General features: G+C 41.9%; 1 protein-coding gene across 3 annotated transcripts in view; it reads right to left on the reverse strand.

The window, feature by feature from the left end:
- Positions 1-11612, reverse strand: part of HSPA14 (heat shock protein family A (Hsp70) member 14) — a 17677-nt gene extending 6065 nt beyond the window's left edge. Inside the window, exons 1-10 of one of the 3 annotated variants that reach the window (XM_038389173.2) lie at positions 11353-11612; positions 9843-9923; positions 9678-9760; positions 8183-8231; positions 7034-7127; positions 6834-6924; positions 4114-4218; positions 3028-3189; positions 2009-2164; positions 213-315 (exon numbers count right to left, since the gene is read on the reverse strand). In XM_038389173.2, the coding sequence (XP_038245101.1) occupies positions 213-315; positions 2009-2164; positions 3028-3189; positions 4114-4218; positions 6834-6924; positions 7034-7127; positions 8183-8231; positions 9678-9760; positions 9843-9923; positions 11353-11409 (981 nt within the window). In that variant the 5' untranslated portion in view covers positions 11410-11612. Of the gene's footprint in view, positions 1-212; positions 316-2008; positions 2165-3027; positions 3193-4113; positions 4219-6833; positions 6925-7033; positions 7128-8182; positions 8232-9677; positions 9761-9842; positions 9924-11352 lie in introns of all 3 variants that reach the window. The other 2 variants (XM_043498166.1, XM_043498172.1) reach the window with 2 other exon arrangements.
- Positions 11613-15941: the final 4329 nt, after the last annotated feature.

Genomic DNA, 15941 nt, shown 5'->3' on the forward strand with positions numbered 1-15941 from the left:
CCCGTCAGCAGTAATAAGAGCTACACACATGCAGAGGGTAAATTGTACCTTTAACTAGTATGACATTTAGCAGCCAGAAAATGCTTCACATACAAGGGTATACTTTGAGCCCCAGAAATTAACAGCTAATGGCTAATTCCTTGTTAATATATTCCCCAGGTGTTCTTCCAAATGAGTTCATAAATATCCAGAGAATAAAGATTAATTTTTACCTTGTTAATGTCATCTGCTGTAAATCCAACTTGTTGCAAGAGTTTTTTAATTGCTTCTACACATTTATTAAAAAGTGGAGAACAAATCAGTTCAAATCTGGCCCTGTTTAACAAACAGAAAATGCTAAGTAAACAGCAAATACAATCTCTCAGCCGTTGGAAGAATTAGCAGTTAAAATGGAAGAGAAAGATATTTTCTACAGCATTCTCTGATTCCACAGCCATGAACTGATAGGATTAAGTAACAGCAGGAGCAATGTACTGGTGTGAAAGAGTCTCAGAAATATTATGGCTTCACAAATATACCAAGAAAGCTGTGGATTCAACTTGGATTTTGTTTTTGTGAAGAACAGCTGAAAAAAATGCAGCAGTTTAGACATGCAAAAAAATTGGTGTTGTCCCACCCAAAGTTTCACCAATACACATTAACCCTGCTGAGATAATGTGGAAAAAGTGCCTGCATGCTCCCTGCAATATAACTCCATCAGTAGCAGTACACCAGTAGAGAATTACAGGGCCAGTTTTTCCTCCTGTATAGACATATCCCAGATGGTCCACAGAAAACCATCTCCATATGCAAGTTGTGGGGTAAAACAAGGTGGTGAGACAAAGTGGAAAAACTGAATCTAATTTTGATTTTTAATCTGAAGATGCATTAAACACTAAAAACACATTTATCTGCAAAGGTGAAACAAGGTAAGAAAAGTTCTTAAGAATTAACTGTCAACCTCTTGCTTTATGTTCACAAGCAAGTAGTCTGTGGACCCCAATATGTTGTACTACCTTTATTCAGGGCTTGAGAATACTACTCACCAAAAGGGACTGGGGAAGCTTTACAAGGTTGAAAGGTATACAATGAATCACTTTAATTAAAACAAAATATTAGTCCATAAAACTGAACTAGAGCAATCCAAACAGTTTTTTCATAAAAGTCTGCAGATAGACTGCTCCTTTGTCTCTGCTACTGTGGTGGGTTTTTTTGTTTTTGTTTTTAATTTGTTTTTATACCAGACTGCAGCAGCAGCAAAATGGAACTGCTTCTATTCTGTTAAGAAAACTGCCAAGCATCCTATTTTATTCTGCTTCTACTGCCAACTGGGAAAGCAATGAGCAGTAGCAGAATTGACAGGGGAGGACAATCCTCCTCCAAAGGAAAAAAAAAAAAAAAAAAAAAAAAAACCCACCCGGGAGAGGTAAGAGTAGTCCACTCTCACACCAGAGAACTGAGGAGGGGTGAAGGGAGAGAAAGCTTCTGCCCCTCTCAGAAAAAGGGATAGACCTTATTCTGTGCAGGGTCTTGGAACAGAACACCTGGTACAAATCCCAGCTCCCTACACCTCTCACTTATCAGGGCTCTCTATACACTTTTCTTTGATATCTTGCTCTGGCCAGTAGGTCTCTGGTATGGTTTTCAAGCCCCATCTTCAATAAAGTCAGATGCTATGTCATTATGCTGGATTAGGACTAGTCATCCTTCAAGTTAAAAAAATCGGGAAAATAGTGCATATGAAATAAAGGCAAAATTCTGGGGGACCTTTCAAAAAAGTCAGAACCTGCAAGTGCAATGCTAGAAGCCTTCTTTAGTACTCAGAGCCCAATTCTTGCAGCCTTTACTCATCTGACACTAAAGCCAACGGAACTATTCACATAAGCAGAGACTTTAGATATTGCAAGAAAGAGATCAAAAACCCAGTTTTCATCTTCAGTACCCCCCCGCCCCAAAATTCAATTTTACACACACACCCCCCCCCCCGTTACAAAAATATCAAAAGTAATTTCTAAAGGATTACCCTTACCTGGACACATTACAATCAAAATCCAGACCATCATATAATGAGTCTACGAAACAGTTTGAACTTCCCAAGGTTGACAAAGAGTGCTTTGCAACATCAGCGCTGTTCATTAGCTTCATCATAGCTCTGGAATTTCCTCTTATATCATGTTTATAAGATCTGTATTAAAAAGAAGTCTTTACGATGACTGAGAAACTGTTTTAGACATAATACGTTAGATATTAATGCTTTCAAGAAGTTAGTATTAAAAAGTGGCTCGTTTTCCCATTCTTCGGTAATATTATTCTTGTAAGTACATTCAAAATGTACAAAGAAAAATGTCTGCTTCAAATTCAAGCAAAGGACACATTCTACAATGCCATTTGGGGAAAGCCAGGAACTAGTGTTTTAACAAGTAGAGATTTCATTAGTCTCTCCTCAGAACAATCTCCTAAATGAATGCAATATGGGAAGAAGATGCCTGAAGCTAATCAATTTAAAGTTCAATCATCAGGGTTGTTTCAAGAAACAGAACATTAAACAGAAGTTGTAACAACCTCATCCAAAAGATCTCAAAGCACTCTATAAACTTGACTAAGCGATTAGGAATATATAGCAATTGCTTCAACAACTTCTTAATAAAAGCTGCCGTTATTTAAAAACAAAAACGCCCAACAGCCCAGAGTTGAAATGAGACTGCTTTAAAAAAAAAAAAAAAGCTTACAGCAACACTACACAACAGTTTGAGTCAGAAAAGGAATGTTATCCATCTGAAACTTACACGGTAGTTTTATGTAGGCTCAGTGAATTCACCCTAGCCAACTTTTGCTAAATGCATGGATTATTATTCAATATTTATATGGTGGTAACACCTAGAACAGGGGTTCTCAAACAGGGGGTCACAAGGTCATTGCATGGGGGGATTGTGAGCTGTGAGCCTCCACCCCAAACCCCACTTTGCCTCCAGACAATTTTAAAAAAGGTAGTCCCAACATTAATAGCAATGTATGTTTTTCTGTAGCTGTAAAATATTCAGCACTTACCTCTGAAATTCAGAAGCTAAATGTTGTGCTAAGGCTTCTGTGAAACAGACACCACCTATACTATCATCTGTGTTTGTGGCAAGAACACGATATATTCCACTATTTACTTCTATAACTGTCACAGAGAGCGATGTTCCTCCAAGCTTAAAAACCAACACATTGCTGCCAGGTTAAAACAAAAAAAAACAAAAACAAAAAAAACTTGAAAACTAGATCAGTAAAATATCTACATTTCTTCATACTCATTGTTTCTAACTAAACATATACACACAATGTAAATTAAGTTTTACACATTGTTTGTCAATAACATTTGATTGGAAGGACTGAAATACATACATCTATCATATCTATAGATATTATTTTACAATATTCCTCCAAGAAACAGAATAGTTGATATAGCATGCTTACAAGTAGCAAGCAGCCTGACTAAACAGAGCGTAACTGGGAACTAACATTTATTTGATCTTATGAGCCCTAGTTATACTTACAGCAGGATAGAAAAGTGACACCTGGGCAGATCTCAACTTTTTAATTTTGTACAGCACTTGAATACTCAGGTAATAGAAGTTACATATTTTAACTTAAAACTTGGATAGAACAGTACTATGTTACTATTGTCATAACTTCCATAACAAATTGACTTGCATTTTAATTTTCAAGCTAAGTAGTCATGATCTTTTGTCAATCCAGTCAGCTCACTACTGAGCAAGACAATTTTTTCACACTTTTTTTTCCCCCATATCCAGTGTAGCAAAGTATGGGTTTTTAAATTATGGTTATCAGTTCAAAGTCATTTAAGTAATTGAAAACAAATCTGTATTGAAAATGAAGGCTATGGAACTTTTCAAATTTCCAATGACAAGCCTTAATGTTAACTATAATATGGTGTTCCCTGGGCATTTCCTAGCAAAGTTATGATTTTTGCATTTATTGTTATGACAATACAATGACGTCTCCTGATTTTTGTAGTCACAATAAAGCCTTAATTACACACCGCTATTGTTCATCAAAACCTCCAATTTTCAAGCACCCACAGTTAAATCTATTTTACAAAGCACACATAAAAATGAGATAAAAGCATTTTACCTTTTCCCAGTGGGTGAATCTTGTCCAATTCCATACGCCAAGAGAGCTGCAGATGACTCATGAATTAATCTCAGAACATTAAATCCAGCTGCCCCAGCTGCTTGCCTGTGATAAGACACACCACAGCTAAAGGTCTGCATTTCACTTACTGTAGTGGTACATATTACTGAGGCCTCATGAATGTACATATACCACAGAGCCATGTTACCCGGATATAATATGGTATTTCCAAGGTTTTGGCCTAGTCAAGGAACACTATTAAAAGTTCTGTCTATAATGCAAATTGTTACTGGGTTCCCTGCCTTAATTGTATATATGAAGTGTCAAGGAAAAATGTATTGTAATGCATGAGAGTCTCTGACACAAAATAGAAAAGTGAAATTGGCTGTGTTTTATTTGGGAGCAGAAGTTTTAACTTTAAGAACAAAATCTAACTATTAACATTCCAGAAAAAATCCCCATAAATTGTTCTCAGCAGTAATAGCAGGAAAGTTTGGTTTTATATCTCATCCAAATCACCTTGATTGCTTCCCCCACAAAAAAAAAATCTCTGGAAAATTCAATGTCTCTGAACAGCCTACAATTACATTTCTTCCAGATAAAGTCTATTGCCTTTACGCTTGAAACAGAAGTACTCAGTCATTCTGACACACTCCAATATACACCTTGTAATAGTCATTTAACTAATTTAGCATTTCTCAGATTAACTGGCAAGTATGAAATGTCCTCAGTAACACACAAACCTCATAAATGCTTTGCTCAATGACTCTTAAATACCATTCACTGGTTTAAGACTCAATTCTTATTTCCAGATGGATTTTTAACAGACATCTGGCATCTGATTTTTTTTTTAAATCTAAAAGCTGGAGCATTTCGACTTATAATAGTAAAATACTTTGTTTTTTTAAAATGACTTAGGCTTGTGTAATATAAAAACTGACAGCCCTGGAGAGGTTTCAGAGTAGCAGCCGTGTTAGTCTGTATTCGCAAAAAGAAAAGGAGTACTTGTGGCACCTTAGAGACTAACAAATTTATTAGAGCATAAGCTTTCGTGAGCTACAGCTCACTTCATCGGATGCATTTGGTGGAAAAAACAGAGGAGAGATTTATATACACACACACAGAGAACATGAAACAATGGGTTTATCATACACACTGTAAGGAGAGTGATCACTTAAGATAAGCCATCACCAACAGCAGGGGGGGGGAAAGGAGGAAAACCTTTCATGGTGACAAGCAGGTAGGCTAATTCCAGCAGTTAACAAGAATATCAGAGGAACAGTGGGGGGTGGGGTGGGAGGGAGAAATACCATGGGGAAATAGTTTTACTTTGTGTAATGACTCATCCATTCCCAGTCTCTATTCAAGCCTAAGTTAATTGTATCCAGTTTGCAAATTAATTCCAATTCAGCAGTCTCTCGTTGGAGTCTGTTTTTGAAGCTTTTTTGTTCAAGTATAGCCACTCTTAGGTCTGTGATCGAGTGACCAGAGAGATTGAAGTGTTCTCCAACTGGTTTTTGAATGTTATAATTCTTGACGTCTGATTTGTGTCCATTCATTCTTTTACGTAGAGACTGTCCAGTTTGGCCAATGTACATGGCAGAGGGGCATTGCTGGCACATGATGGCATATATCACATTGGTAGATTCACAGGTGAACGAGCCTCTGATGGTGTGGCTGATGTGATTAGGCCCTATGATGGTATCCCCTGAATAGATATGTGGACAGAGTTGGCAACGGGCTTTGTTGCAAGGATAGGTTCCTGGGTTAGTGGTTCTGTTGTGTGGTGTGTGGTTGCTGGTGAGCCCTGGAGAGAGAACCCCTACAAGAATAAACAGTGGTACAGAAAGTGGCCCTGTGTTGTCCTGCCAGGACGTCTCAAACCTAGCATGGCGGGATAAGAATTCAGTCTCCATGCTCATACAGCATCTAACCTCCCTGGTACAATCGCCCATAAAGGTGCTATTTGGTGCCAATTGTGATGCTCAGATTTGTGATGTAAAAACCTAAGGAGGAACAGCACTGAAATCATTTGCATTTCAAGTGAAACACAACGGTCACCAAGTGATAAAACCTCTAGAGTGAAGTCTTTTCTATTGAAGTCAGTAGCAAAACTCCCACTGTCTTCAACCGGGCCAGGATTCTTCTCCTGATTACCACCAGCGTGGTCCAAATTTGACCCAGCAAACTAGGGTTCCAATCTTGTAACTGTAAGTGGATGTTCAGACTGCTACATCTGCGAAGGCTCTGTAGACGCACAGCAACCTGCCCATTTACTATCAGTTACAGGATTTGGGTCCAGATATGGAAGTCTCCATATCCCATCAATAGGGCCCTACCAAATTCTCAGCCATGAAAAACGCATCAAGGACTGTGAAATCTGGTCTTGTGTGTGCTTTCCCCTACACTCTACATATTTCACAGGGGAGACCAGCATTTCTCAAATTGGGGGTCCTGACCCAATGTGACCCTTGTGTCTGTGAACCTTATGACACCCCTCCCCCCCCCCCCAACTCCTTTTTGGGTCAGTCCCTACAAATACAACACCATGAAATTTCAGATTTAAATAGCTGAAAGCATGACATTTATGATTTTTAAAATCCTAGGACCATAAAATTGACCAAAATGGACCATGAATTTGGTAGGGCCCTATCATCAGCAATCCCTTGAGCCATTCTGTCCCCCTGCATCTAAATGAAAAGAGAAGTCATTCTTCTTACCCAAGGGCATTTTTCTGGTTCTCTCCAAACTCAAATGGCACAGTAATAACCACATCATTGACATCGGAACCCAAAGCAGACTGAGCAGTTTCTGTTTACAAACAGAGGCAGAACATGTGGATTAAAATATTACTATTTTTAAAAGGCGCCTTAATATAGCCAAGGTGTTGAAAACTTTTAAAGTTTTACTCCCTATTTACCTTTCATTTTACTGAATATGAGTTTTGCAACTTCTTCTGGGCAAACAAGTTTGTTATCTATTTCATACTGGAGTTTTCCATTCTTCTCAGTGACCTAGGAATAAAGCCAACATATGTGCATGTGACCTAGTAAGACTCATTTTGTTTGTAATGAAAAGTAATGTTTGTCTAATTCGGTTTCCATTCCCAGAAAAGAAAGCTAGACCAGGGAAACATTTTCATGTTTGTATTTGGCCCAAAAAGTATGAAGACACCACAACAGATTTGACCAAGGAGGGGGATCATAAAGATGTCTTACATTATCCAGGCCTGAATCATGAAGCCAGGCCCATGGTATATAACATTCAAACACAAGGTAAAAAACCCCTAAGGATTTGGACCTCAAACGTCATGGCAATGTTGGGGAAGATTTGCCTAAGACACAGTTCTCCCAGGCACACAGGGAGGACTTTGAGACCCTCATATTATCTAGCTTTTGCGCCAATTTACATGAATTTATCAAGATGGGTGGTCAACGATTATCACAGCCTGGCTGTCACTCCTCTGGGAGGAAGGAGGTGAAGCAAGGGCTGGATACAGGGCAGTCGATTGTTGATCGGTTACTCAGACTCCCGCATGCTTGTGAGCTCCTGAGATAGAGATCAGGTCAGTATCTTGATTTAATAAAGTTTTTTTAAAAATCTCTCTTTGAAACAAAGCTTCCAGTAGCAAGGATAATGTTGTCTTAAGATTCAATAATGTGGTTGCTTGTGTAATAAACATTTTAATTTCATGCTTCCTATGCTGAGCATTTTCTGTATTTATAATGTTAATAAAAGCTAGTTACTATTCCTCTTTGACTGCATTAAAGAATCACCCTCTGTGAAGTTCTCCTTCAGGCATATTACCCAAGGGAGAACCCACATATAATGGATGGCTCTAACTCCACAAGAGAGAGACAAATAGAGGGTTTAAAGCAGAATATAGCAAAACCTCTCATTAAAAAAGAAGCTTCTATCACACATGGTGTCTTGTAGAGTTTCAGACAGTGATCAGACCCATATGGCACAAAGACACTGTAATGAGGTATTTGTGATACTAAAATAAATGATGGAACCAATGCAAATTTTTTCAACTCTAGGGAGAAAAAAGAAACTGGATCATACTTACTGGACATTTGCTTTCTGCAATATATTTCTCAGCTTGTGGGTCACCAGAGCTGTCAAAACAAATTAAGAGTGATGTTTTGCAGATGGCATTGGATGTGTAATTCCACCTACCTAGTTGTTCATTTTTTCAGCTTATGACACTCAGTCTATGAAGATCCACTTGTATTTTATTTATTTTAGACAAAACTCCTGTTGCTATTACTATTAATAAACAGCTGGTCTGGGGCCCCACCCCTGTCATGGAAAAACAAGGGAAAGGGACAATTTTTCTAAGGCTTTGTCTACTCTGGAACTTTGTCGGCAAAACTTGTGTCATTCGGGGTGTTTAAAAAACACACACACACACACACACACACACACCTTCCAACGACAAAAAAAGTGTTACCGACAAAAAGCATTGGTGTGAACAGTGCGTTGTCAGCAGGAGCGCTTTGTTCAGCTACACTGTGAACCTTTTAGCGGCATGGCTGTAGCGGCACAACTGTGTCGCTAAAAGGTGCGTAGCGTAGATAAAGTCCAAGTTACATTTTAAAAAAAGAAAATAAAGTGCACCCTAGAAAAATATCAATCACTTCTGATTTACTACCCTCCTGGATAAAAAATAAAATCTGAACAATTAACAGTATCTTCTGCATTCAACGTGATTTTTATTTCAGGACCATATGTCAATATCATTTTCGTTATATCAGTTGTAAATAATCAGCAGTTACAAGCTGATTAACTTATTCTAAAAGATGAGTAAAAGTTTAACTGTTAAAATTCTACACCAGAAGGAAAATAAAATAAAAATCAGACTATACACAGGTAGATTCTCTCCTTCAACCTGCCATTTAAAGAATTTTAATTTGTTTTTAATCTGTTACAAATCTTTCTTCTTGATTTGTCACCTCTCTGATTACAAAGTTGAGCATTTTATTAGGCAGGACTAAAAACCAAATAAAGTAGAACCTTGCTAATTTGCAATGATGAATGATTCTTGTGTTCACTGTAGTTCACAAGATTTTCTTTGTTAATTTGTGGATTTACTTGTAGTTTACTTTAAATTCAAGGTAATAATTCAGTAAATGTACTACAACCTTTATAATGTTTTCTGCATACAAATAAAAATATCTTGGTAGTAAGAGCCCTCACTACAGTTGAGAAGTAGGCCAAACCCACTATTATTTTGGACAAGTTATGAAGTGTGAAGATTACCTATTGGCAAATTTTTATTCCAGTTTGATTCTGCAAACAAATGCAGGAAAAGAATACTCAAAAGTCTAATTTCTTATTCCACAGTTCATTAAAGAAAGGAAAAACTACCAAAGAAATTTTTGGGATCTAGTGACCTCTCTTATCAAAGCCAAACTATTAAATTGATTAACCTTTAGATCTTAAATCATTAGCAGACCAGCTTTAGTGAGAAGACTTGTGTACAGATATGAGTTAAATAAGCATTTGCTATTTTCATCCCCAATTTGTAATATATACACACACTACTCCTCAAATACACTTACCTTCTCCCAAGAATCTGTTTTACTTTCACTACTGTATTTGCAATATTTCTTACTCTACTTTGTTTTGCTGCCAAACCAACAACCTGCAAAATGGAAAAGAAATTATGAAGTGAAAAATGGACATTCCTCTCTGCAGAAAACTGCTACAGCGAGAAGAAAAATTACCTCTTCGTTTTTTGAGTAAGCAACAACAGCTGGTGTGACTCTATCACCTGCATCGTTGGCAACCACATCTGCACGGCCATCCTAAAAACAAAAAATACACCGCCCAAAGGCAGAGATAAGTCACTCAGTGAAATGTTAACATACCTTCCTACCTTAGCAATGAAATATGCAGCATCGACGTTTACCACCAAACACAGCCAATGGTGCCAATTAAAAACTTGCACTCTATGAGTGAGTTTAGCATTTCATCGTTCCATCTGGCAGAGCGAGATCCTCTATTGGGAACATAACGGCCATAATGGGTCAGACCAAAGGTCCATCTAGCCCAGTATCCTGTCTTCCGACAGTGGTCAATGCCACGTGCCCCAGAGGGAATGAACAGAACAGGTAATCATCAAGAGATCCATCCCGTCGTCCATTCCCAGCTTTTGGCAAACAGAGGCTAGGGACACCATCCCTGCCCATCCTGACTAATAGCCATTGATGGACCTATCCTCCATGAACTTATCTAGTTCTTTTTTTAACCCTGTTATAGTCTTGGTCTTCACAATATCCTCTGGCAAAGAGTTCCACAGACTGACCATACGTTGTGTGAAAAAATATTTCCTTTTGTTTGTTTTATACCTGCTGCCTATTAATTTCATTTGGTGACCCCTAGTTCTTGTGTTTTGAGAAGGAGTAAACAACACTTCCTTATTTACTTTCTACGCTCCAGTCATGATTTTATAGACCTCAAATCATATCCCCCCTTAGTCGTCTCTTTTCCAAGCTGCAAAGTCCCAGTTTTATTAATCTCTCCTCATATGGCAACCATTCCACGCCCCAATCATTCTTGTTGCCTTTTCTGAACCTTTTCAAATTCCAATATATCTTTTTGAGATGGGGCGAGCACATCTGCACACGGTATTCCAGAGGTGGGTATACCATTGATTTATATAGAGGCAACATGATATTTTCCTGTATTATCTATCCCTCTCTTAATGGATTCCCAACATTCTGTTTGCATTTTTTTGACTCCCACTGCACATTGATGTTTTCAGAGAACTATCCGCAATGACTCCAAGTTCTCTTTCTTGAGTGGCAACAGCTAAACAGTTTTGAACAGCTCTGCTGCTAACAGCAACGGACTGACACTAGAACGGCTTTTTCGCACATTGTGAGGCCAGCGTGACCTGCCCAGTCCAGAAAACTGCACCCAGGGACCCCTGTATAACTTGTGTGCCACAAAACCATCTTCCAGAAAAGCATCGTCTTGAGGACACCAAGGGAGGGAGAATCCGTCACGTCCCTTGGCGGGGCTGTCCAGGGGTGAGTCATCCCGGCCCTTAACAGCCTGGGGCCCCGACTCTGCTACACACGCACCCTGCTCACAGGGGTCTTGGCACGGCACGGCACGGCACGGCACGCCGAGCCGAGCCGAGCCGAGCCGAGCCGAGCCGGCCCCCACAGCGGCACCAGGGAGGGCCCCCAACCCCCGCTGACCCCTCACCACACCCCCAGCGCGGCCTACCTTATAGACGGCCACACAGGCGCAGGTGGAACCCAAATGGACCCCTATGGCCGCCATGAGCCCCTTACTCCACGCCGCCGCCGCCGCAGCGCTCTCCGCCCCCCCCCCCCCCCACAATGCACCGCGAGGCGGCCCGCGCCAATCCTGCACGGCCGCTCGCCCGCCCAGCCAATCAAATTCCGCATCTGCCTCCCGACGAAGCTTTCGCTCGGGCCAATCCCAGAGACAGGCTCAGGCTTCTCCTTCGTACTTCCGGGTGCAGACTAGGCGGCGAACCGCCAATGAAAAATCGAGCCGGTGTTCGTCGTCACCGAGCATAGCAACCCAAGCCCTTTCCTTCCTCCTGGCGGCGGCGGCCGGGAGCGGAGAAGGGGGCGGGGTCATTCCGGCAGGGTCTCGTCTCGTGCCGGGCGGCGCTGCCAGCACCATGCCGCAGCCTCCCGCACGCGCTGCGCGCGGCCCCTGCGCAGGTCTGGCCCTGGGCCGCTGCCGCCCTCGCCCCGCGGGGACAGGAAGCGCCGTGCGAAGGTGAGCGGGGCGGAGGGACTGGGGGGCCGCTGGCCTGACTGCGCCGTGTGCTGCCGCTGCTGCTGCCGCTGCTACTACTGCCCTGGGCGTCCCCGGCGCTAAAAATAGCGGCATGCCCGGGGCTGCGCCTCTTCTGCGTGGCTGCGCAGGCGCTGCGGCGCGCGCCTTGTTCCGAACGGCGTTTTTGCAACAATACAATCATCAGCGCCCGTGGGGGAGGGGAGCGAGAGCCGCCCCCGCCCCCCCGGCCCGGGCTGGTTAATGCACCCTGGGAAGTGCAACCCCGTGCGTGGCCCCGGCCCCCGCAGCGCCACCGAGCGAGTCTCTTGTTCAAAGTGCTTTGGTTCCTCCCCCCCCCCCCCCAGGTTTCAGAGTAGCAGCCGTGTTAGTCTGTAGTCGCAAAAAGAAAAGGAGGACTTGTGGCGCCTTAGAGACCAACAAAAAAAAAAAAATCCACCGAATGCATCCGATGAAGTGAGCTGTAGCTCACGCTCACATAAATGTGTTAGTCTCTAAGGCGCCACACGTCCTCCTTTTCTTTTTTGCGGATACAGACTAACACGGCTGCTACCCTGAAACATGAAAAGTAAGTGGGAGCTATCTGTGCTCGCTCAGCAGCTTTGGAAATCAGGTCAGATACGGCAGACGGACTGGAGTCCTGCACAAAGGCCGCGCGTGATCGCTCCAGAGTGGTGATTTTGAATGCTGCTTGCATGCATAGTTAATTGTGCTTCTATGTCACTGACAAATGGTAGTCACCAGGATCCCAGGGGAGCCAGCTGAGGTCACTCAGGGTGAACAAAGGGTGGGGCAGGCAATCCCCTAAGCTAGTAGATATGCCAATACTTGGATTTACCAAGCCAACACAAAAGCAGCCTCTATTATACTTACTGGTTACTCAGAAATCAACAACACACTCCCCTTAAAGTAACCCAGCCTCAGGCCTTCACCTAGACACCCAAGTCAGGTATGATGATTTCTGAAAAAAATCTGATTTCATCATATAAAAAAGTTCATACCAATCCCAAAGGATCGGACACATTACCTCCAGGTTAATGAATATTCCAGATTTTACCCAAATACATGCTTTCTTACAGCCATTCTTATTAACTAAAGTGTTTTTAAAAAGAAAAGGGAGAGAGAGTATGGTTAAAAGATCAATATACATACAGACATGAGTTCAGTTCTTGAGGTTCAGATTCATAGCCGAGATGGTGAGCTTTGTAGTTGCAAAGAGTTCTTTTAGAATTTAGTCCATAGATTATAGTCCAATATCCTATTCAGGGTGTTCCAGTTTAACTGAAAAAAGAAAAGGAGTACTTGTGGCACCTTAGAGACTAACAAATTTATTAGAGCATAAGCTTTCGTGAGCTACAGCTCACTTCATCGGATGCATTTGGTGGAAAAAACAGAGGAGAGATTTATATACACACACACAGAGAACATGAAACAATGGGTTTATCATACACACTGTAAGGAGAGTGATCACTTAAGATAAGCCATCACCAACAGCAGGGGGGGGAAAGGAGGAAAACCTTTCATGGTGACAAGCAGGTAGGCTAATTCCAGCAGTTAACAAGAATATCAGAGGAACAGTGGGGGGTGGGGTGGGAGGGAGAAATACCATGGGGAAATAGTTTTACTTTGTGTAATGACTCATCCATTCCCAGTCTCTATTCAAGCCTAAGTTAATTGTATCCAGTTTGCAAATTAATTCCAATTCAGCAGTCTCTCGTTGGAGTCTGTTTTTGAAGCTTTTTTGTTGAAGTATAGCCACTCTTAGGTCTGTGATCGAGTGACCAGAGAGATTGAAGTGTTCTCCAACTGGTTTTTGAATGTTATAATTCTTGACGTCTGATTTGTGTCCATTCATTCTTTTACGTAGAGACTGTCCAGTTTGGCCAATGTACATGGCAGAGGGGCATTGCTGGCACATGATGGCATATATCACATTGGTAGATGCGCAGGTGAACGAGCCTCTGATAGTGTGGCTGATGTGATTAGGCCCTATGATGGTATCCCCCGAATAGATATGTGGACAGAGTTGGCAACGGGCTTTGTTGCAAGGATAGGTTCCTGGGTTAGTGGTTCTGTTGTGTGGTGTGTGGTTGCTGGTGAGTATTTGCTTCAGATTGGGGGGCTGTCTGTAAGCAAGGACTGGTCTGTCTCCCAAGATCTGAGAGAGCGATGGCTCGTCCTTCAGGATAGGTTGTAGATCCTTGATGATGCGTTGGAGAGGTTTTAGTTGGGGGCTGAAGGTGATGGCTAGTGGCGTTCTGTTGTTTTCTTTGTTGGGCCTGTCCTATAGTAGGTGACTTCTGGGTACTCTTCTGGCTCTGTCAATCTGTTTCTTCACTTCAGCAGGTGGGTATTGTTGTTGTAGGAATGCATGATAGAGATCTTGTAGGTGTTTGTCTCTGTCTGAGGGGTTGGAGCAAATGCGGTTATATCGTAGCGCTTGGCTGTAGACAATGGATCGAGTGGTATGATCTGGATGAAAGCTAGAGGCATGTAGGTAGGAATAGCGGTCACTAGGTTTCCGATATAGGGTGGTGTTTATGTGACCATCGCTTATTAGCACCGTAGTGTCCAGGAAGTGGATCTCTTGTGTGGACTGGTCCAGGCTGAGGTTGATGGTGGGATGGAAATTGTTGAAATCATGGTGGAATTCCTCAAGAGCTTCTTTTCCATGGGTCCAGATGATGAAGATGTCATCAATGTAGCGCAAGTAGAGTAGGGGCATTAGGGGACGAGAGCTGAGGAAGCGTTGTTCTAAGTCAGCCATAAAAATGTTGGCATACTGACAGAAGTCACCTACTACAGGACAGGCCCAACAAAGAAAACAGAACGCCACTAGCCATCACCTTCAGCCCCCAACTAAAACCTCTCCAACGCATCATCAAGGATCTACAACCTATCCTGAAGGACGAGCCATCGCTCTCTCAGATCTTGGGAGACAGACCAGTCCTTGCTTACAGACAGCCCCCCAATCTGAAGCAAATACTCACCAGCAACCACACACCACACAACAGAACCACTAACCCAGGAACCTATCCTTGCAACAAAGCCCGTTGCCAACTCTGTCCACATATCTATTCGGGGGATACCGTCATAGGGCCTAATCACATCAGCCACAGTATCAGAGGCTCGTTCACCTGCGCATCTACCAATGTGATATATGCCATCATGTGCCAGCAATGCCCCTCTGCCATGTACATTGGCCAAACTGGACAGTCTCTACGTAAAGAATGAATGGACACAAATCAGACGTCAAGAATTATAACATTCAAAAACCAGTTGGAGAACACTTCAATCTCTCTGGTCACTCGATCACAGACCTAAGAGTGGCTATACTTCAACAAAAAAGCTTCAAAAACAGACTCCAATGAGAGACTGCTGAATTGGAATTAATTTGCAAACTGGATACAATTAACTTAGGCTTGAATAGAGACTGGGAATGGATGAGTCATTACACAAAGTAAAACTATTTCCCCATGGTATTTCTCCCTCCCACCCCACCCCCCCACTGTTCCTCTGATATTCTTGTTAACTGCTGGAATTAGCCTACCTGCTTGTCACCATGAAAGGTTTTCCTCCTTTCCCCCCCCTGCTGTTGGTGATGGCTTATCTTAAGTGATCACTCTCCTTACAGTGTGTATGATAAACCCATTGTTTCATGTTCTCTGTGTGTGTGTATATAAATCTCTCCTCTGTTTTTTCCACCAAATGCATCCGATGAAGTGAGCTGTAGCTCACGAAAGCTTATGCTCTAATAAATTTGTTAGTCTCTAAGGTGCCACAAGTACTCCTTTTCTTTTTGATTACGTTGTTGACCTCTACCAATATATATATGTAAAAACACAAACATTATCTCCCCACATATTTTTAAGGGTTGAATTTGAGTCATTCATCCTGCAGGACACTTAATCCTTTCTAGTCATGCATCACAGGTAGAAATCAAGGTTGGAATTCAGTTGTCAAAATTAAGGCCATAGTTTCATGGAGCCAGGCCTCCATTTATTAGAGGGCTTTTTTGTAAGCACTGGTTGCTCTGGCCTGTT

This window comes from Dermochelys coriacea, chromosome 1 (assembly GCF_009764565.3).
Source record: "Dermochelys coriacea isolate rDerCor1 chromosome 1, rDerCor1.pri.v4, whole genome shotgun sequence".
In the NCBI taxonomy this organism is placed as follows: Eukaryota; Metazoa; Chordata; order Testudines; family Dermochelyidae; genus Dermochelys; species Dermochelys coriacea.